This window comes from Bombina bombina, chromosome 1, assembly GCF_027579735.1.
Source record: "Bombina bombina isolate aBomBom1 chromosome 1, aBomBom1.pri, whole genome shotgun sequence".
NCBI lineage: Eukaryota > Metazoa > Chordata > Amphibia > Anura > Bombinatoridae > Bombina > Bombina bombina.
In genome coordinates, this window is record NC_069499.1 from 1,350,567,120 (window position 1) to 1,350,588,817 (window position 21,698).

The 21,698-nt window shown below is 41.9% G+C and overlaps 1 protein-coding gene across 1 annotated transcript in view; it reads left to right on the forward strand.

The window, feature by feature from the left end:
- GON4L (gon-4 like) overlaps window positions 1–21,698 on the forward strand; it is a 186,117-nt gene that overhangs the window by 57,161 nt on the left and 107,258 nt on the right. The window contains exons 7-9 of the mRNA XM_053703162.1: window positions 12,796–12,939; window positions 19,503–19,646; window positions 21,232–21,336. Of these exons, the coding sequence (XP_053559137.1) occupies window positions 12,796–12,939; window positions 19,503–19,646; window positions 21,232–21,336 (393 nt within the window). The remainder of the gene's footprint in view (window positions 1–12,795; window positions 12,940–19,502; window positions 19,647–21,231; window positions 21,337–21,698) is intronic.

The following is a 21,698-nucleotide window of genomic DNA, read 5'->3' on the forward strand; positions in this document are numbered from 1 at the left end:
GTCTCCACAGAGCTCAGGGGTCTTCAAAACTAGTTTTGAGGGAGGTAATCACTCACAGCAGACCTGTGAGACTGTGCTTTGACTGTGATAAAAACGCTTATATTTCCAATTGTTATCCGTTTTTTCTGATATTAAGGGTTAATCATCCATTGCTAATGAGTGCAATCCTTTGCTAAATTTATGCTTTTACTGTGAAAATTTGGTTTCTATAACTAATCCTAATTTATGTACTAATTGCATTGATGCTACTTTAAATAAAAGTCAATCTGTACATGTTAAGCAACATTCACCAGACAACGAGGGGGAAGCTATGCCGACTAACTTGCCTCACGTGTCAGTACCTGCATCTCCCGCTCAGGAGGTGCGTGATATTGTAACGCCAAGTACATCAGGGCGGCCATTACAAATCACTCTACAAGACATGGCTAATGTTATGACTGAAGTTTTGTCTAAATTGCCAGAACTTAGGGGTAAACGAGATCACTCTGGGGTGAGAACAGAGTGCGCTGATAATGCTAGGGCCATGTCTGATACTGCGTCACAATTTGCAGAACATGAGGACGGAGAGCTTCATTCTGCGGGTGACGGATCTGATCCAAATAAACTGGATTCAGACATTTCAAATTTTAAGTTTAAGCTGGAAAACCTCCGTGTATTACTAGGGGAGGTGTTAGCGGCTCTGAATGATTGTAACACAGTTGCAATCCCAGAGAAAATGTGTAGGTTGGATAAATATTTTGCGGTACCGACAAGTACTGACGTTTTTCCTATACCTAAGAGACTTACTGAAATTGTTACTAAGGAGTGGGATAGACCCGGTGTGCCTTTCTCACCCCCTCCTATATTCAGAAAAATGTTTCCAATAGACGCCACCACACGGGACTTATGGCAAACGGTCCCTTAGGTGGAGGGAGCAGTTTCTACTTTAGCTGAGCGTACCACTATCCCGGTGGAGGATAGCTGTGCCTTTTCAGATCCAATGGATAAAAAGTTAGAGGGTTACCTTAAGAAAATGTTTGTTCAACAAGGTTTTATATTGCAACCCCTTGCATGCATTGCGCCTGTCACGGCTGCGGCAGCATTTTGGTTTGAGTCTCTGGAAGAGACCCTTGACTCAGCGCCATTAGATGAGATTACACACAAGCTTAAAACCCTTAAGCTAGCTAATTCATTTATTTCTGATGCCGTAGTACATTTAACTAAACTTACGGCTAAGAATTCCGGATTCGCCATTCAGGCACGCAGAGCGCTGTGGCTAAAATCCTGGTCAGCTGATGTAACTTCTAAATCTAAATTACTTAACATACCTTTCAAGGGGCAGACTTTATTCGGGCCCGGTTTGAAAGAAATTATCGCTGATATTACGGGAGGTAAAGGCCATGCCCTGCCTCAAGACAGAGCCAAACCTAGGGCTAGACAGTCTAATTTTCGTGCCTTTCGTAACTTCAAGGCAGGAGCAGCATCAACTTCCTCTGCTCCAAAACAGGAAGGAGCTGTTGCTCGCTACAGACAAGGCTGGAAACCTAACCAGACCTGGAACAAGGGCAAGCAGGCCAGAAAACCTGCTGCTGCCCCTAAGACAGCATGAAGTGAGGGCCCCCGATCCGGAAACGGATCTAGTGGGGGGCAGACTCTCTCTCTTCGCCCAGGCTTGGGCAAGAGATGTCCAGGATCCCTGGGCGTTGGAGATCATATCTCAGGGATATCTTCTGGACTTCAAAGCTTCTCCTCCACAAGGGAGATTTCACCTTTCAAGGTTGTCAACAAACCAGATAAAGAAAGAGGCGTTTCTACGCTGTGTACAAGACCTTTTACTAATGGGAGTGATCCACCCAGTTCCGCGGTCGGAACACGGACAAGGGTTTTACTAAAATCTGTTTGTGGTTCCCAAAAAAGAGGGAACCTTCAGACCAATATTGGATTTAAAGATCCTAAACAAATTCCTAAGAGTTCCATCGTTCAAAATGGAAACTATTCGGACAATCTTACCCATGATCCAAAGAGGTCAGTACATGACCACAGTGGATTTAAAGGATGCTTACCTTCACATACCGATTCACAAAGAACATTACCGGTATCTAAGGTTTGCCTTCCTAGACAGGCATTACCAGTTTGTAGCTCTTCCCTTCGGGTTGGCTACGGCTCCAAGAATCTTTACAAAGGTTCTGGGCTCTCTTCTGGCGGTACTAAGACCGCGAGGAATTTCGGTAGCTCCGTACCTAGACGACATTCTGATACAAGCGTCAAGCTTCCAAACTGCCAAGTCTCATACAGAGTTAGTACTGGCATTTCTAAGGTCGCATGGGTGGAAAGTGAATGAGGAGAAGAGTTCTCTCTTACCACTCACAAGAGTTCCCTTCTTGGGGACTCTTATAGATTCTGTAGAAATGAAAATTTACCTGACAGAGGACAGGTTAACAAAGCTTCTAAATGCTTGCCGTGTCCTTCATTCCATTCAACACCCGTCAGTGGCTCAATGCATGGAGGTAATCGGCTTAATGGTAGCGGCAATGGACATAGTTCCTTTTGCACGCCTGCATCTCAGACCGCTGCAATTGTGCATGCTAAGTCAGTGGAATGGGGATTACTCAGATTTGTCCCCTAAGCTGAATCTGGATCAAGAGACCAGAGATTCTCTTCTATGGTGGCTTTCTCGGCCACATCTGTCCAGGGGGATGCCCTTCAGCAGGCCAGACTGGACAATTGTAACAACAGACGCCAGCCTACTAGGTTGGGGCGCTGTCTGGAATTCCCTGAAGGCTCAGGGATCATGGACTCAAGAGGAGAGTCTCCTTCCAATAAACATTCTGGAATTGAGAGCAGTTCTCAATGCCCTTCTGGCTTGGCCTCAGTTAGCAACTCTGAGGTTCATCAGGTTTCAGTCGGACAACATCACGACTGTGGCTTACATCAACCATCAGGGAGGGACAAGGAGTTCCCTAGCGATGATGGAAGTATCAAAGATAATTCGCTGGGCAGAGTCTCACTCTTGCCACCTGTCAGCGATCCACATCCCAGGAGTGGAGAACTGGGAGGCGGATTTCCTAAGTCGCCAGACTTTTCATCCGGGGGAGTGGGAACTTCATCCGGAGGTCTTTGCCCAAATACTTCGACGTTGGGGCAAACCAGATATGGATCTCATGGCGTCTTGCCAGAACGCCAAGCTTCCTTGTTACGGGTCCAGGTCCAGGGACCCGGGAGCGGTCCTGATAGATGTTTTGACAGCACCTTGGACCTTCAGGATGGCTTATGTGTTTCCACCCTTCCCGATGCTTCCTCGTTTGATTGCCAGGATCAAACAGGAGAAAGCATCGGTGATTCTAATAGCGCCTGCGTGGCCACGCAGGACCTGGTATGCAGATCTAGTGGACATGTCATCCTGTCCACCTTGGTCTCTGCCTCTGAGACAGGACCTTCTAATTCAGGGTCCTTTCAAACATCAAAATCTAATTTCTCTGAAGCTGACTGCATGGAAATTGAACGCATGATTTTATCAAAGCGTGGATTTTCGGAGTCAGTAATTGATACCTTTAATACAGGCTAGGAAACCTGTTACCAGGAAAATTTACCATAAGATATGGCGTAAATACTTACACTGGTGCGAATCCAAGAGTTACTCATGGAGTAAGGTTAGGATTCCTAGGATATTGTCTTTTCTACAAGAAGGTTTAGAAAAGGGTTTATCTGCAAGTTCTTTAAAGGGACAGATCTCAGCTCTGTCCATCCTTTTACACAAACTTCTGTCAGAAGTTCCAGACGTTCAGGCTTTTTGTCAGGCTTTGGCTAGGATTAAGCCTGTGTTTAAGACTGTAGCTCCACCGTGGAGCTTAAACTTAGTTCTTAACGTTTTACAGGGTGTTCCGTTTGAACCCCTTCATTCCATTGATATCAAGCTGTTATCTTGGAAAGTTCTGTTTTTAATGGCTATTTCCTCGGCTCGTAGAGTCTCTGAGTTATCAGCCTTACATTGTGATTCTCCTTATCTGATTTTTCATTCAGATAAGGTAGTTCTGCGTACTAAACCTGGGTTCTTACCTAAGGTAGTCACTAACAAGAATATCAATCAAGAGATTGTTCTTCCATCATTGTGCCCTAACCCTTCTTCAAAGAAGGAACGACTTCTGCACAATCTAGACGTAGTCCGTGCCCTGAAATTTTATTTACAGGCAACTAAAGATTTTCGTCAAACTTCTTCCCTTTTTGTCGTTTATTCTGGACAGAGGAGAGGTCAAAAAGCATCTGCTACCTCTCTATCCTTTTGGCTTCGTAGCATAATACGTTTAGCCTATGAGACTGCTGGACAGCAACCTCCTGAAAGGATTACAGCTCATTCTACTAGTGCTGTGGCTTCCACTTGGGCCTTTAAGAATGAGGCCTCTGTTGAACAGATTTGCAAGGCTGCAACTTGGTCTTCTCTTCATACTTTTTCCAAATTTTACAAATTTGACACTTTTGCTTCTTCGGAGGCTGTTTTTGGGAGAAAGGTTCTTCAGGCAGTGGTTCCTTCCGTATAAAGATCCTGCCTGTCCCTCCCGTCATCCGTGTACTTTAGCTTTGGTATTGGTATCCCATAAGTAATGGATGACCCGTGGACTGACTACACTTAACAGGAGAAAACATAATTTATGCTTACCTGATAAATTCCTTTCTCCTGTAGTGTAGTCAGTCCACGGCCCGCCCTGTTTTTTATGGCAGGTCTAAATTTTACATTATACTCCAGTCACCACTGCACCCTATAGTTTCTCCTTTCTCGTTTGGTTTTCGGTCGAATGACTGGGTGTGACGTAGAGGGGAGGAGCTATATAGCAGCTCTGCTTGGGTGATCCTCTTGCACTTCCTGTTGGGGAGGAGTTAATATCCCATAAGTAATGGATGACCCGTGGACTGACTACACTACAGGAGAAAGGAATTTATCAGGTAAGCATAAATTATGTTTTTTAGTGTTTTTATTGCTTCATGCAGGTGCAGTTAGTACTATGAAACGTTCAGTATCAGACTTAAGTAAATCGTTTATCCATGAAAATTTCAAACGGTTTAAAATTGCATTCTCTGAGTTTTATGGCATTTATACATTGGACAGATGGGCACCTCAGCACAATATCTGAGGTTCAGTAGGTCCAGCAATGTTTGTTTACTAATTTATTTCAATCCTGCACGCATAATGAAAAGGTGACAGTTTGAAATTTAAAGAGAAAAGCACACAAAAAATAATGTTGCTTTTAAAATTTAAAGAGAAAGTAACAAGTAACAAGTAGTTATTTTTATTAAAATAATTTCAGTTGTTTTGTTTAATTCATCCTTTGTGACTTAGGATGGAACAAAAGCACACAAAAGATAATGTTACTTTAAAATTTAAAGAGACAGTAACGTTTTTTTATGTGTCAATTTTTATCATAAATCCTCCTTCTAAAGCGATTGCTGTTTAGGAGTCTGTTGACATTGGTCAATCTATGCCACAAATTTCTCCTATAGTGTCCTAAATTTTTTTGTTATGGCCCACATGCAGTGCTCTGCGGTTCCTTGCAATTTTCATATGGAATTGCTGCACAACACATTGCTTCTTTAAAGTACATGGCGATGTCTATTAACAGCAATGTTAAAATACTAATTGGATTGTTTCTGAACACAGATTTAAAGAGACAGTAACATTTTTTGTGTCAATTTTTATTAAAAAATTACACTCTTTTTTCTGAACCTTCTCCTTTTAAGGCGTTTGCTGTTTGGGAGTATGTTGACAATGGTCACTTTATGCCACAAACCTATAGTGTCCACAAAATGTTATGGCCCACATGCAGTGGCCTGCGCTTCCTCTCATACTCCGTCCGGAGTTTCTCTGCATCTCATGCATTCTATGTTTTTCCCATGTGGAAGATAACATTACTAGAGGAATTATTTTCAATCGTTTTAGGCGCTGGATTCAGTAGTTGCTATTCCGAATGGTTCTTCCCTGTTAGAGGAAGATACTTCAGCATTATATGAGAGAAAATTCTCAGTCTCAGATGAATAATATCTTTATTTAATCCTGAGGTTGTTTTTTCTTCCAGTTCCTTAGCTTTAACACCTTCATTTGGTACTTTAGCAGGTTTTAGCTACCCTGGATGACTCCAACTATACCGGTGTAATCTATCCTAGTGCGTCCAGTAAGTTATAAGGAATGGAAAAGACTGCATTCCCTATACTTAAAGAGATGTTTCCCATAACCGACTCCACTAAGGAGGCTGGGCAAACATTCCCTAGGGTGAAAGGAGTAGTTTCCAGCTTAGCTAAGAGAACTACTATATCCTTAGAGGATAGTTGGATTTTTCAAAGGTCCTATAGACGAAAATTAGAAAAGGGATGTACACCAGGGCATACAATGGCATCCAGCTGTGTACTTTACTACCGTTACTAGTGCAACGCCATATTGGTTTGATGCGTTGTCTGATGCTATTAAGTCAGAAACTCCCCTGGATAAAATCCAGGATAGGATAAAGGCTTTCAAATTGGCTAATTCCTTTATTTCAAACTCTTCCCTTCAAATTATCAAAATGGGAGCATAGGTTTCAGGTTTCTCTGTTCCAGCTCACAGAGCCTTTTGGTTAGAGCCTGTCAGGGTTTTCCCCTGTTGTGTTTGCCATGTTCTGCTGGCAGCCATTTTACTCAACTTTCTTCCTGACTATGGTGCATTATGGGGGATGCTGCTCACTTCTTGCACTTCCTTTTATGACCAGACTGGTGTGCATCATCCATGTGAGACAGGATGCAGTCTCAGAATTGTGATGTCATCACTTATTATTTAAAGGGCCTCTGTTCAGTATGCTTTGCCTTTGCGTTGTCTCAGACCTGTTTGTGAGAGTTCCTGTGTATTACCTGGCTACCTGACGTCCTTGTTCCTGACTCTGCTGTTTTTCTTGTTCCTGATTCCGGCTCGTCTGACTATTCGCTTTGGCTCCTGACTCGACTCGTCTGACTACCAGCTCTGGTTTTGACTCCTGGCTTGTTATTTGACTTGTGGACTTTTTATTATTTTTTTGTTGCTATTAATAAAGTTGTGATTATTTTTGCACTTCTCGTCTCAGTCTGATTCCTGGCACCCTGACAGAGCCTTGTTCTACGGATCAATGCTCTAAGTCTAAGCTTTTAACGATTCATTACAGGGGGAAGACCTTGTTAGAACCTGGCTTGATGGAAATAATCTCCTTTGAAATTTTAAAGAATTTAAAAAAAATAAAAAAATTGTCTACTGTTGAATCAAAGACAGCATGAAGGACATGCCCCCGATCCGGGATCGGATCTTGCAGGGAGCAGACTTTCAGTCTTCGTTCAGGCTTGGGTTCGAGATGTTCAGAATTCCTGGGCAATAGAAAATAGTGTTCCAGTGATTCAAATTGGACAGGTTTCTGCTTTCAAGATTATCTGCAGATCAGAAAAGGAAAAGCATTCTTACAACTGCGTAAGAGACATCTTAGAACTGGGAATTATCGGTCCAGTTCTAATACAGGTACTGAGTCTGTTTTTTTTTTATACCAATCGGTTTGTGGTTTCCAAAAAAGAGGGAACCTTCAGACCACTTTTTAGATCTCAAGAGTCTAAACAGATTTTCTTAGTGTACCGTCCTTCAAGATGGCAACTATTCGTTCCATTCTTCCCTTGATCCAAGAGGGTCAAGTTCGTGGCTCTTCCTTTCGGTCTTGCCTCAGCTCTCAGAGTTTTCATGAAGACTCTGGGAGCGCTGTTGGAGGTGCTTTGGTTACGGGGCATTGCAGTAGCGTCCTATCTGGACGACATTCTAGTCCAGGTGCCATCCTTACAGCTAGCAAGTTTTCACACAGAATTGGTGTTTTCCTTCCCGTGGTCTTTCGGGTGGAACGTAAATTTGTAAAAGAGTTCATTAGTTCCATGCACAAGGGTAACTTTCTTGGGAACCATTATAGATTCCGTATCAGTTAAGGTTTTTCTGACTGAAGGTCAGGAAATCGGAGATTATCGATACTTCTTTAGTCATTTAGTCCACTCCTCGGCTTTCAGTGGCTTAGTGCATGGAGGTAATCGGGCTGATGGTGGCGGCAATGGACATCATCCCGTTTGCTTGGTTCCATCTCAGACCTCTGCAGTTAAGCATGGTCAGGCAATGGATCAGAGATTATACAGATTTGTCTCCTCGAATACTACTGGAGCAGGAGACAAGGGATTCTCTTCGATGGTGGTTGTCTCTGGATTATCTCTCACAGGGGAACCTGCTTTCGCAGACCATCTTGGGTATTTGTGTCAACAGACGCCAGCCTTCTAGGGTGGGGAGCAGTCTGGGGCTCCCTAAGGGCTCAGGGGGTTTGGACTCAGCCAGAGTCTTATTTTCCTATAAATATTCTGGAGCTGAGAACGATCTACTATGTTCTTCTGGCCTGGCCTCAGTTAGCCTCAGTCCAGTTTATCAGGTTCCAGTGGATCAAAATGGTGTCAGTCTCTTACATCAATCATCAGGGAGGAACAAGGAGTCCCTTAGCGATGACAGAGGTATCCAAAATAAGTCACTGGGCGGAGGCCCATTCTTGCTGCCTGTTGGCGAGCTACATCCCAGGGGTGGAACATTTGGGAGGCGGATTTCTTGCGCAGGCAGTCCTCTCATCCAGGGGAGTGGGAACTCCATCCGGAAGTGTTCTCCAGTTTTTTCCTCTGTTTGCTTTTCTTCTTCGGGCTATTGCTCGAATCCAGCAGGAGAGTGCTTCGGTGATCCTCATAGCACCGACTTTGCCTTGTGGGATTTGGTATACAGATGGACATGTCATCTCTGCCATCATGGAGGCTTCCGTTGAGGAAGGACCTTCTAATTCATGGGCCCCTCCTTCACCCAAATCTGGTTTATATGAAACTGACTGCTTGGAGATTGAACACTTATTATCCAAGCAGGTTTTTTTTTTACTTGGTTATTGTGACCATGATTCAGGCTCGAAAACCTGTTATTAGTCAAATTTATCATACGATATGGCGTAAATATCTCTATTGGTGTGAATCCATTCACTACTCAGGGAGTAGATAGGATTCCTAGAATTTTGTCTTTTCTCCAAGAGGGTTGGAGGAAGATTTATTGTCAAGTTCAAAAGGTAAAAACCCTGTTTTTCTCTCTTTTGTTACACAAACGTCTGGTAAATGTCCCAGATGTACAATCATTTTTTCAGGCCTTGGTCAGGATCAGGCCTGTGTTCATACAGTTACTCCTCCATGGAGTCTGATTTTAGTTTTCAGAGTTCTATTCTATTCTTTCCTTTAGATATTGAGTTATCTTGGAAAGTTTTTTCTTGTTGTTTTTTCTTCTGCTCGGAGAGTGTCAGTGCTCTCGGCATTTCAGTATGAGTCTCTTTATTCGACTTACATTCAGATAAAGTAGTTTTACGTTCTAGCTTCGGATTTTTTCCTAAGGTTGTTTCTGATCGGAACATTAATCAGGAGATTATTGTTCTTTTCTTGTGTCCTAATCCTTTTTCTCAGAAGGAAAGACTTCTGTTCAATTTGGTCGTGGTCCGTGCTTTAAGGTTTTTCCTGCAGGCGACTAAGGACTGTCGTCAGTCTTCTTGTTTGTGGTTTTCTCAGGAAAACGCAAGGGACAAAAGCTATGGCTACTTCTTTTTCTTTTTGGCTGAAGAGTATCTTCCATTTCACATATGAAAAGGAAAACAATATACAGAGGTGCAAGATGGAAAAAAACACACAATATTCTGTACAAATGAACTAAGAACTGATACTCTCCTTTAGGTCAGACCGCAGCCTTCTTGCAGTCTCTCCCTTGTGACTGTGTATAGATAGATAGTAGTAGTAGATGGCGCTGGTCTATTGAGTGATTTTCTCTAGTAAGTGAAGAGAAAAACTGCTTGATGCATATATTGAAGCCAATTAATATGGGTGCAGTATACTCACTCCATAAGATGAATCTTTACAGCTGAAACGGAACGTAGTGTCAGATGGCAAGAGTCCACAGGTTCCTGGAGTCAAATACTGAATTTTCAGGTTTATCCAAAAGTGGACTATAAATGAATAGAGACCCAAATGACAAAAGTATCCAGTGTATAATTGAAAAAATGTAGTAACTTACTCCATAAATAAGGAGATTCCAGCTCAGCACAGCAAAACAAGATCTTGACAATCTTTCAACAAAGGATAAAAGGTTTTATTTGCTCAACGCGTTTCAACGTATTACACGTCTATCAAGAGCATACATTAAAACAAGTAAAACAGGTAAGTAAAACCAAGTATTGAGTGTTCAATACTTGGTTTTACTTACCTGTTTTACTTGTTTTAATGTATGCTCTTGATAGACGTGTAATACGTTGAAACGCGTTGAGCAAATAAAACCTTTTATCCTTTGTTGAAAGATTGTCAAGATCTTGTTTTGCTGTGCTGAGCTGGAATCTCCTTATTTATGGAGTAAGTTACTACATTTTTTCAATTATACACTGGATACTTTTGTCATTTGGGTCTCTATTCATTTATAGTCCACTTTTGGATAAACCTGAAAATTCAGTATTTGACTCCAGGAACCTGTGGACTCTTGCCATCTGACGCTACGTTCCCTTTCAGCTGTAAAGATTCATCTTATGGAGCGAGTATACTGCGCCCATATTAATTGGCTTCAATATATGCATCAAGCCTTTTTTCTCTTCACTTACTAGAGAAAATCACTCAATAGACCAGCGCCATCTACTACTACTATCATTTCACATATGAGACTGCTGGACAGCAGTCTCCAGAGAGAGTTACGGCTCATTCCATGAGGGCTTTTGCTTCCTAATGGACGTCCACAAATGTAGCTTCTGTGGAACAGATTTACAATGCTGAAACTTGGTCCTCTCTTCATACTTTTTTAAAGTTTGACACTTTTGCCTAGGCTGAGGCCGATTTTGGAAGAAAGGTTCTTCAAGCAGTGGTGCCTTCAGTTTAGGTTCCCTGTCTTGTCCCTCCCGTATCATCTGTGTACTCTAGCTTGGGTATTGAATCCCATTAGTAATTAAGATGATCCATGGACTCTTAAAAAAGAAAAGAAAATTTATGCTTACCTGATAAATTGATTTCTTTTTTGACACGATGAGTCCACGGCCCGCCCTGTTCTTTTAGACAGGTTGTGGGTTATTGTAAACTTCAGACACCTCTGCTCCTTGGCTTTTCCTTTCTCTTCCTAACTTCGGTCGAATGACTGGAGTGGGAGGGAAAGGAGGAGCTATTTAACAGCTCTGCTGTGGTGCTCTTTGCCTCCTCCTGCTGACCAGGAGGTGAATATCCCATTAGTAATTAAAATGATCCGTGGACTCATCGTGTCAAAAAAGAAATAAATTTATCAGGTAAGCATAAATTTTCTTTTCTTCCCAAGGTGGTTTCAGACCGTAATATCAATCAGGAAATTGACGTGCCTTATTTTTGTCCTAACCCGGTTTCCCATCACATAACTTGGATAGAGTTCGTGCTTTAAAATTCTATTTGCAGGCTACTACGGATTTCTGGCAAACTTCTGCCCTTTTTGTTGTTTTTTCTGGCAAACGTAAAGGCCAGAAAGCCACTTCTACTACTCTCTCTTTTTGGTTACGAAATGTCATTCAAATGGCCTACGAGACAGCTGGACATCAGCCTCCTGAGAGGATTACGGCTCATTCAACCAGAGCTGTCTCTCTTTCCTGGGCATTTAAAAACCAAGCTTCTATGGAACAAATTTGCAAGGCGGCCACTTGATCCTCTTTACATACTTTTTCCAAGTTTTATAAATTCTATGTTTTTGCCTCTGCTAAGGCTTCCTTTGGGAGGAAAGTTCTTCAAGCAGTGGTTCCTTCCGTTTAGGTTCTCCCTCCCTTTCCATTCTGTGTCCTCTAGCTAAAACAAAATTTATGCTTACCTGATAAATTATTTTCTTTCCTGGCATGGAGAGTCTACGACCCACCCTTATTTTCAGACGGTTTATTTTATTAAATTCTAAACTTCAGGCACCGCTATACCCTTTGTGTCCTCTTCTCTTTCCATATCAAGCAAGCACACAAACAATACATTTTCTTTTTGACCTGGTGCCCTGAAAGGGGGGGGGCATGTATTTACAGAGGAAAAGTAGGAGTTTGAAGATTTTTGGTAAGTTTTTACCCACTCCAATTGGGTGTAAAACTAATGCTACATAATTAAAAATGTCTATTCGAATATTAAAAAGATACTAAAGTCAAAATTAAACTTTCATGACTCATACGGTTGTAAAATACTTTATGATTTACTTCCATTATGAAATGGTGTACAGCCTTTTTCAATGCACACTTTCTAAGGCACCAGCTACTACTGAGTATGTGCAAGAGTCCACAGTATATATGAGTCTGTGATTGGTTGATGGCTGTAATATGGTGCAGGGGCCGGCAAATTGAAGTAAATTTTGAAAATGTTCAGTTTTATTTTATTCACCTGTTTATTATGTAATTCTATTGTATTAGTCTTTTAAGAGACTGATTTATCTTTAGTATAGCAAACACTTGTAAATTAATTCATATTTTATGTATAGTGATCAATATATTTTCTGATTTAAGCTATTTCCTGATCCAGGAGTTTGGGATATCAGTACAGTTAATGGTGCACACACACACGCACAAACACTGTGAAACATATTGTTAATGGTAGTGCACAATAGGACTCATACTAAGGCAAACTAACTGTAGTGAGTGATGTGCAATATGTCACATTACAGCTAATGAGCACACACTAAAACTAATGACACACTTCAGTGCTACAGTGGTATCAAATGTGTTTGTGCTATCACTTCACACCTCAGAGACCGTTGCCTCACATGTTTTCCTCCCTCAGTTTGAGGAGCAGCAAGCCTTTGATAAGAGCCGTAAGTTCCTACGTCAGCTTGAGATCAGCTTCCTGGAGAATCCATCTCATTACCAGAAAATTATCAAGCTGCTACAGAACTGTGCTGAGTGCCCTGAGCAAGAGATCAGCAAGGTAACTTTTCTCTAAGACATTCTCTGTGTTATTTGGGGGGGGGCCCAAACACACTTTTTTATTCACACACTCTTTTGTGTCAATTTAAATATTTAAGTTTCCCAAATATGTGAAGTAGTAGGGACTTGTATAAGCCAATGGTTTTCCCATACCTTCCCTGTGTCTCATCTTTGTTGCATATAGGTAGCTTGCTATTGCTTTGAGCTTCTTATTTTAATGAAAAAAGTGAAGAGGATTGGGCTAATGAATGTGGAAAATGAGTAGATTATTTGTGTAAAGTGACAACCTTTTATTTGTTCTGCATGACAGGGGCAGTGTTTGGCAGAATAGTATTGCAGTCTTTTGCTCTATAAAGTTGGGTCCCCTTCATTTACTGTTCTTAGACTTAACATAATTTCATTCTTACCAACAGCACCACGTGAAACCCCAAACATGGCTTTCTCTATTTCTCCAACATAGGTGTGTCCGGTCCACGGCGTCATCCTTACTTGTGGGATATTCTCTTCCCCAACAGGAAATGGCAAAGAGCCCAGCAAAGCTGGTCACATGATCCCTCCTAGGCTCCGCCTACCCCAGTCATTCTCTTTGCCGTTGTACAGGCAACATCTCCACGGAGATGGCTTAGAGTTTTTTAGTGTTTAACTGTAGTTTTTATTATTCAATCAAGAGTTTGTTATTTTGAAATAGTGCTGGTATGTACTATTTACTCAGAAACAGAAAAGAGATGAAGATTTCTGTTTGTATGAGGAAAATGATTTTAGCAACCGTCACTAAAATCCATGGCTGTTCCACACAGGACTGTTGAGAGCAATTAACTTCAGTTGGGGGAACAGTGAGCAGTCTCTTGCTGCTTGAGGTATGACACATTCTAACAAGACGATGTAATGCTGGAAGCTGTCATTTTCCCTCTGGGATCCGGTAAGCCATGTTTATTACGATTGTAAATAAGGGCTTCAAAAAGGGCTTATTAAGACTGTAGACTTTTTTTGGGCTAAATCGATTGATTATTAACACATATTTAGCCTTGAGGAATCATTTTATCTGGGTATTTTGATATAATAATATCGGCAGGCACTGTTTTAGACACCTTATTCTTTAGGGGCTTTCCCAAAGCATAGGCAGAGTCTCATTTTCGCGCCGGTGTTGCGCACTTGTTTTTGAGAGGCATGGCATGCAGTCGCATGTGAGAGGAGCTCTGATACTTAGAAAAGACTTTCTGAAGGCGTCATTTGGTATCGTATTCCCCTTGGGGCTTGGTTGGGTCTCAGCAAAGCAGATACCAGGGACTGTAAAGGGGTTAATGTTCAAAACGGCTCCGGTTCCGTTATTTTAAGGGTTAAAGCTTCCAAATTTGGTGTGCAATACTTTTAAGGCTTTAAGACACTGTGGTGAAAATTTAGTAAATTTTGAACAATTCCTTCATGTTTTTTCGCATTTGCAGTAATAAAGTGTGTTCAGTTTAAAATTTAAAGTGACAGTAACGGTTTTATTTTAAAACGTTTTTTGTACTTGTTATCAAGTTTATGCCTGTTTAACATGTCTGAACTACCAGATAGACTGTGTTCTGAATGTGGGGAAGCCAGAATTCCTATTCATTTAAATAAATGTGATTTATGTGACAATGACAATGATGCCCAAGATGATTCCTCAAGTGAGGGGAGTAAGCATGGTACTGCATCATTCCCTCCTTCGTCTACACGAGTCTTGCCCACTCAGGAGGCCCCTAGTACATCTAGCGCGCCAATACTCCTTACTATGCAACAATTAACGGCTGTAATGGATAATTCTGTCAAAAACATTTTAGCCAAAATGAACACTTATCAGCGTAAGCGCGACTGCTCTGTTTTAGATACTGAAGAGCATGACGACGCTGATATTAATATTTCTGAAGGGCCCCTAACTCAGTCTGATGGGGCCAGGGAGGTTTTGTCTGAGGGAGAAATTACTGATTCAGGGAACATTTCTCAACAAGCTGAACCTGATGTGATTGCATTTAAATTTAAGTTGGAACATCTCCGCATTCTGCTTAAGGAGGTATTATCCACTCTGGATGATTGTGACAAGTTGGTCATCCCAGAGAAACTATGTAAAATGGACAAGTTCCTAGAGGTGCCGGGGCTCCCAGAAGCTTTTCCTATACCCAAGCGGGTGGCGGACATTGTTAATAAAGAATGGGAAAGGCCCGGTATTCCTTTCGTCCCTCCCCCCATATTTAAAAAATTGTTTCCTATGGTCGACCCCAGAAAGGACTTATGGCAGACAGTCCCCAAGGTCGAGGGAGCGGTTTCCACTTTAAACAAACGCACCACTATACCCATAGAGGATAGTTGTGCTTTCAAAGATCCTATGGATAAAAAATTAGAAGGTTTGCTTAAAAAGATGTTTGTTCAGCAGGGTTACCTTCTACAACCAATTTCATGCATTGTCCCTGTCGCTACAGCCGCATGTTTCTGGTTCGATGAGCTGATAAAGGCGGTCGACAGTGATTCTCCTCCTTATGAGGAGATTAGGGACAGAATCAATGCTCTCAAATTGGCTAATTCTTTCACCCTAGACGCCACTTTGCAATTGGCTAGGTTAGCGGCTAAGAATTCTGGGTTTGCTATTGTGGCACGCAGAGCGCTTTGGTTGAAATCTTGGTCGGCTGATGCGTCTTCCAAGAACAAGCTACTTAACATTCCTTTCAAGGGGAAAACGCTGTTTGGCCCTGACTTGAAAGAGATTATCTCGGATATCACTGGGGGTAAGGGCCACGCCCTTCCTCAGGATCGGCCTTTCAAGGCAAAAAATAAACCTAATTTTCGTCCCTTTCGTAGAAATGGACCAGCCCAAAGTGCTACGTCATCTAAGCAAGAGGGTAATACTTCTCAAGCCAAGCCAGCTTGGAGACCAATGCAAGGCTGGAACAAGGGAAAGCAGGCCAAGAAACCTGCCACTGCTACCAAGACAGCATGAAATGTTGGCCCCCGATCCGGGACCGGATCTGGTGGGGGGCAGACTCTCTCTCTTCGCTCAGGCTTGGGCAAGAGATGTTCTGGATCCTTGGGCGCTAGAAATAGTCTCCCAAGGTTATCTTCTGGAATTCAAGGGACTTCCCCCAAGGGGGAGGTTCCACAGGTCTCAGTTGTCTTCAGACCACATAAAAAGACAGGCATTCTTACATTGTGTAGAAGACCTGTTAAAAATGGGAGTGATTCATCCCGTTCCATTAAGAGAACAAGGGATGGGGTTCTACTCCAATCTGTTTATAGTTCCCAAAAAAGAGGGAACGTTCAGACCAATCTTAGATCTCAAGATCTTAAACAAGTTTCTCAAGGTTCCATCGTTCAAGATGGAAACCATTCGAACTATTCTTCCTTCCATCCAGGAAGGTCAATTCATGACCACGGTGGATTTAAAGGATGCGTATCTACATATTCCTATCCACAAGGAACATTATCGGTTCCTGAGGTTCGCATTCCTGGACAAACATTACCAGTTCGTGGCGCTTCCTTTCGGATTAGCCACTGCTCCAAGGATTTTCACAAAGGTACTAGGGTCCCTTCTAGCTGTGCTAAGACCAAGGGGCATTGCTGTAGTACCTTACTTGGACGACATTTTGATTCAAGCGTCGTCCCTTCCTCAAGCAAAGGCTCACACGGACATTGTCCTGGCCTTTCTCAGATCTCACGGATGGAAAGTGAACGTGGAAAAGAGTTCTCTATCTCCGTCAACAAGGGTTCCCTTCTTGGGAACAATAATAGACTCCTTAGAAATGAGGATTTTTCTGACAGAGGCCAGAAAAACAAAACTTCTAGACTCTTGTCGGATACTCCATTCCGTTCCTCTTCCTTCCATAGCTCAGTGCATGGAAGTGATCGGGTTAATGGTAGCGGCAATGGACATAGTTCCTTTTGCACGCATTCATCTAAGACCATTACAACTGTGCATGCTCAGTCAGTGGAATGGGGACTATACAGACTTGTCTCCGAAGATACAAGTAAATCAGAGGACCAGAGACTCACTCCGTTGGTGGCTGTCCCTGGACAACCTGTCACGAGGGATGACATTCCGCAGACCAGAGTGGGTCATTGTCACGACCGACGCCAGTCTGATGGGCTGGGGCGCGGTCTGGGGATCCCTGAAAGCTCAGGGTCTTTGGTCTCGGGAAGAATCTCTTCTACCGATAAATATTCTGGAACTGAGAGCGATATTCAATGCTCTCAAGGCTTGGCCTCAGCTAGCGAGGGCCAAGTTCATACGGTTTCAATCAGACAACATGACAACTGTTGCGTACATCAACCATCAGGGGGGAACAAGGAGTTCCCTGGCGATGGAAGAAGTGACCAAAATCATTCTATGGGCGGAGTCTCACTCCTGCCACCTGTCTGCTATCCACATCCCAGGAGTGGAAAATTGGGAAGCGGATTTTCTGAGTCGTCAGACATTGCATCCGGGGGAGTGGGAACTCCATCCGGAAATCTTTGCCCAAGTCACTCAGCTGTGGGGCATTCCAGACATGGATCTGATGGCCTCTCGTCAGAACTTCAAAGTTCCTTGCTACGGGTCCAGATCCAGGGATCCCAAGGCGGCTCTAGTGGATGCACTAGTAGCACCTTGGACCTTCAAACTAGCTTATGTGTTCCCGCCGTTTCCTCTCATCCCCAGGCTGGTAGCCAGGATCAATCAGGAGAGGGCGTCGGTGATCTTGATAGCTCCTGCGTGGCCACGCAGGACTTGGTACGCAGATCTGGTAAATATGTCATCGGCTCCTCCTTGGAAGCTACCTTTGAGACGAGACCTTCTTGTTCAGGGTCCGTTCGAACATCCGAATCTGGTTTCACTCCAGCTGACTGCTTGGAGATTGAACGCTTGATCTTATCGAAGCGAGGATTCTCAGATTCTGTTATCGATACTCTTGTTCAGGCCAGAAAGCCTGTAACTAGAAAGATTTACCACAAAATTTGGAAAAAATATATCTGTTGGTGTGAATCTAAAGGATTCCCTTGGGACAAGGTTAAGATTCCTAGGATTCTATCCTTCCTTCAAGAAGGATTGGAAAAAGGATTATCTGCAAGTTCCCTGAAGGGACAGATTCTGCCTTGTCTGTGTTACTTCACAAAAAGCTGGCCGCTGTGCCAGATGTTCAAGCCTTTGTTCAGGCTCTGGTTAGAATTAAGCCTGTTTACAAACCTTTGACTCCTCCTTGGAGTCTCAATTTAGTTCTTTCAGTTCTTCAGGGGGTTCCGTTTGAACCCTTGCATTCCGTTGATATTAAGTTATTATCTTGGAAAGTTTTGTTTTTAGTTGCAATTTCTTCTGCTAGAAGAGTTTCAGAATTATCTGCTCTGCAGTGTTCTCCTCCTTATCTGGTGTTCCATGCAGATAAGGTGGTTTTACGTACTAAACCTGGTTTTCTTCCAAAAGTTGTTTCTAATAAAAACATTAACCAGGAGATTATCGTACCTTCTCTGTGTCCGAAACCAGTTTCAAAGAAGGAACGTTTGTTGCACAATTTGGATGTTGTTCGCGCTCTAAAATTCTATTTAGATGCTACAAAGGATTTTAGACAAACATCTTCCTTGTTTGTTGTTTATTCCGGTAAAAGGAGAGGTCAAAAAGCAACTTCTACCTCTCTCTCTTTTTGGATTAAAAGCATCATCAGATTGGCTTACGAGACTGCCGGACGGCAGCCTCCCGAAAGAATCACAGCTCATTCCACTAGGGCTGTGGCTTCCACATGGGCCTTCAAGAACGAGGCTTCTGTTGATCAGATATGTAGGGCAGCGACTTGGTCTTCACTGCACACTTTTACCAAATTTTACAAGTTTGATACTTTTGCTTCTTCTGAGGCTATTTTTGGGAGAAAGGTTTTGCAAGCCGTGGTGCCTTCCATTTAGGTGACCTGATTTGCTCCCTCCCTTCATCCGTGTCCTAAAGCTTTGGTATTGGTTCCCACAAGTAAGGATGACGCCGTGGACCGGACACACCTATGTTGGAGAAAACAGAATTTATGTTTACCTGATAAATTACTTTCTCCAACGGTGTGTCCGGTCCACGGCCCGCCCTGGTTTTTTTAATCAGGTCTGATAATTTATTTTCTTTAACTACAGTCACCACGGTACCATATGGTTTCTCCTATGCAAATATTCCTCCTTAACGTCGGTCGAATGACTGGGGTAGGCGGAGCCTAGGAGGGATCATGTGACCAGCTTTGCTGGGCTCTTTGCCATTTCCTGTTGGGGAAGAGAATATCCCACAAGTAAGGATGACGCCGTGGACCGGACACACCGTTGGAGAAAGTAATTTATCAGGTAAACATAAATTCTGTTTTTGTGCTGTAAGTGCAGTCTGTTTTACTGCAATTCCTTCTTCTTGTCTCCCTCTCCTCCAGATTGACTATGTAAGAAACAAGGAGGGAGGGTTTATGGCTTACTCTTGGCTTACATAAGTCCATATCTCTCAAGTCTGTACAAGCTAATGTCCATTAGTACTGAATATGTAGGAAAGAATTTGTTGGTAATCATTCAGTCCCATTTTCTGTTTGTTGTTGTATTATGATCTGTGTCCTTTTTGTCCTGCAGTTGAAGGCTCAAATGTGGCAGCTACTGAAGGGACACAATCATCTACAGGATGAGTTTTCACTCTTCTTTGACCAGCTAAGACCTCCAGCCAGTCGCTTGGGAGACTTTGAAGTCATGAACTGGACAGAGGAAAAAGTATACAAGGTTAGTGAGAAAAGTTTATGTTGATTTTAAGAGAATAAATTGCAAAGTTAGGGGTAAAATGATGGAGAGACAAAAATAATAATAAAATATTTTAGGTGAAGGGCAGGAAATTTAAAAGGAGTGGAAATTAACACTGATGCCAGTAATAGACAGTTGGCATGTAGAATATGGTGTTTAGATATGTGCCATTATCCAACGTTAAGGAGTGAAATCTAGGACCTTTGATGACTCCTTGTCTTCTGGGGGTTTCAAGCCCTGTGTAAGAGAATTCAAGGAGCATGGGGAATTAGTTTGGAAATTCAAGAGGTGATTGATTGAGCAGATTGCTAATTCTTTATGATGACTTGAAGTGTACTTGATTCCAGTATTTATGGGTGTCTATAAATGTTTTAGGTGTGAAGACTATACCGTACTTGTAATAGGAAAGTTTTTCTGTTTTGGTTGTAGTATGAGATAAATGTGGTTCTTCTGTCAGTGAATGGTTAGTAATAAATGCTTCTGAAATACAAAGACCAGTTGCCAGTTTCAGTTATAGCTACAATTGGCTTTGGATTTAGTGTAAAAAACATGTTCCACTAGTGTCAAGGGATTAGTGTTACATTTATGCCATTAATTCAGAGCCAGTTGTATTGTTTCAGTGTAAAGATATAGTGCCACTACCAGGATTGTAATGTGAGGGAAAATCTATCCATATCAGGGTATCTTTTCAACTAGAACTGTACTCACACTTAAAAGGGACATCAAGCCCACACTTTTCCTTTCATAATTCAGATAGAACATACCATTTCAAACAAGTTTCCAATTTACTTCTATTATCACATTTTCCTCGTTTTTTGTTATCTTTTGTTGAAAAGCAGGAATGTAAGCTCAGGAGTGTGCACGTGTTAGCTGCACTATATAGCAGCAGTTTTGCAACAATGTTATACATTAGCAAGAGCACTAGATGGCAGCACTATTTCCTGTCATGTAGTGCTTCAGGTATCTCTTCAACAAAGAATAACACGAGAACAAAGCAAATTTGACAATAGAAGTAAATTGGAAACTTTTTTTTAAATTGGATTCTCCATCTGAATAATGAAAGAAAAAATTTGGGTTTAGTGTCCCTTCAATGAGCTATGACTCAAAGAAAAACAAAAATCCAACCTAAAATGGACCCGGAAGTTTCCAAGCAAGCATAGATTTATTAAACTGTATAGAGTATATAAAACACAATTTAGACGATTGTTATTTTGAGTACAATGCTGAACTTATGCCATATTCACAGTTAGTGCTGCGAGTTACAACTAGTCTGGTATGAACGCAAGTGAGTGAACAATTCATTATGTTTAATTTTGATTGTTGTTTAAAGAGAAAACTATATCTGTGCAATGAATGTATAACTTGTCTTGGTTGTTGTATATGAAGAATTTGATACCTGTATTGAAGTATGGTTAGTTTCAGTCGATTGTAGTTGTATTGTGAACCACACATGATCCCATTATTATGGTACTCAATTATAAATTCTAATTGAAGTATGAGAAAGTATGATAACAGTGTTAGGGTTGGATAGTTATGATTGTTTTTGGTTCTTCATCTACTTTTGTAGTTTGATGGATTTGAAGAGATAACGTTGCCAGATGTGGAAGAGGAAGAAGAGCAGACCAAGATGCAACCTCCTCAAAGAAGCAAGCGGAGAAAGGAGGTTCCCCAGGTAGAGGAGCAGATGTAGAACAGGCCAGAAGATATAAATGGTGCAACTGTGCTCAAACAAAATACAGCAGCTATTAGTCTGTGTAGATCTCGCCCCCTTCCTTCCAAATTCAATTCTAGCAAAGTATATTGTTTGTTTTAAAAGCATTTTATGTTCACGTTATTTATTTATATCATCGGATTAAATCAAAGCTTTATTAGCACTTCATAATTTTTACAAAGTTTAGTCTTGGAATGACAGCTTCCATTTTAGATATTGTGTAGGTTAATTGTTATTTGAATTTATCCGGTTATTTTTAGTAGTTCTTGTTTATTAATTTATGATGGCCAACACAAATATATTATGCAGCTTTGGGTTATTAA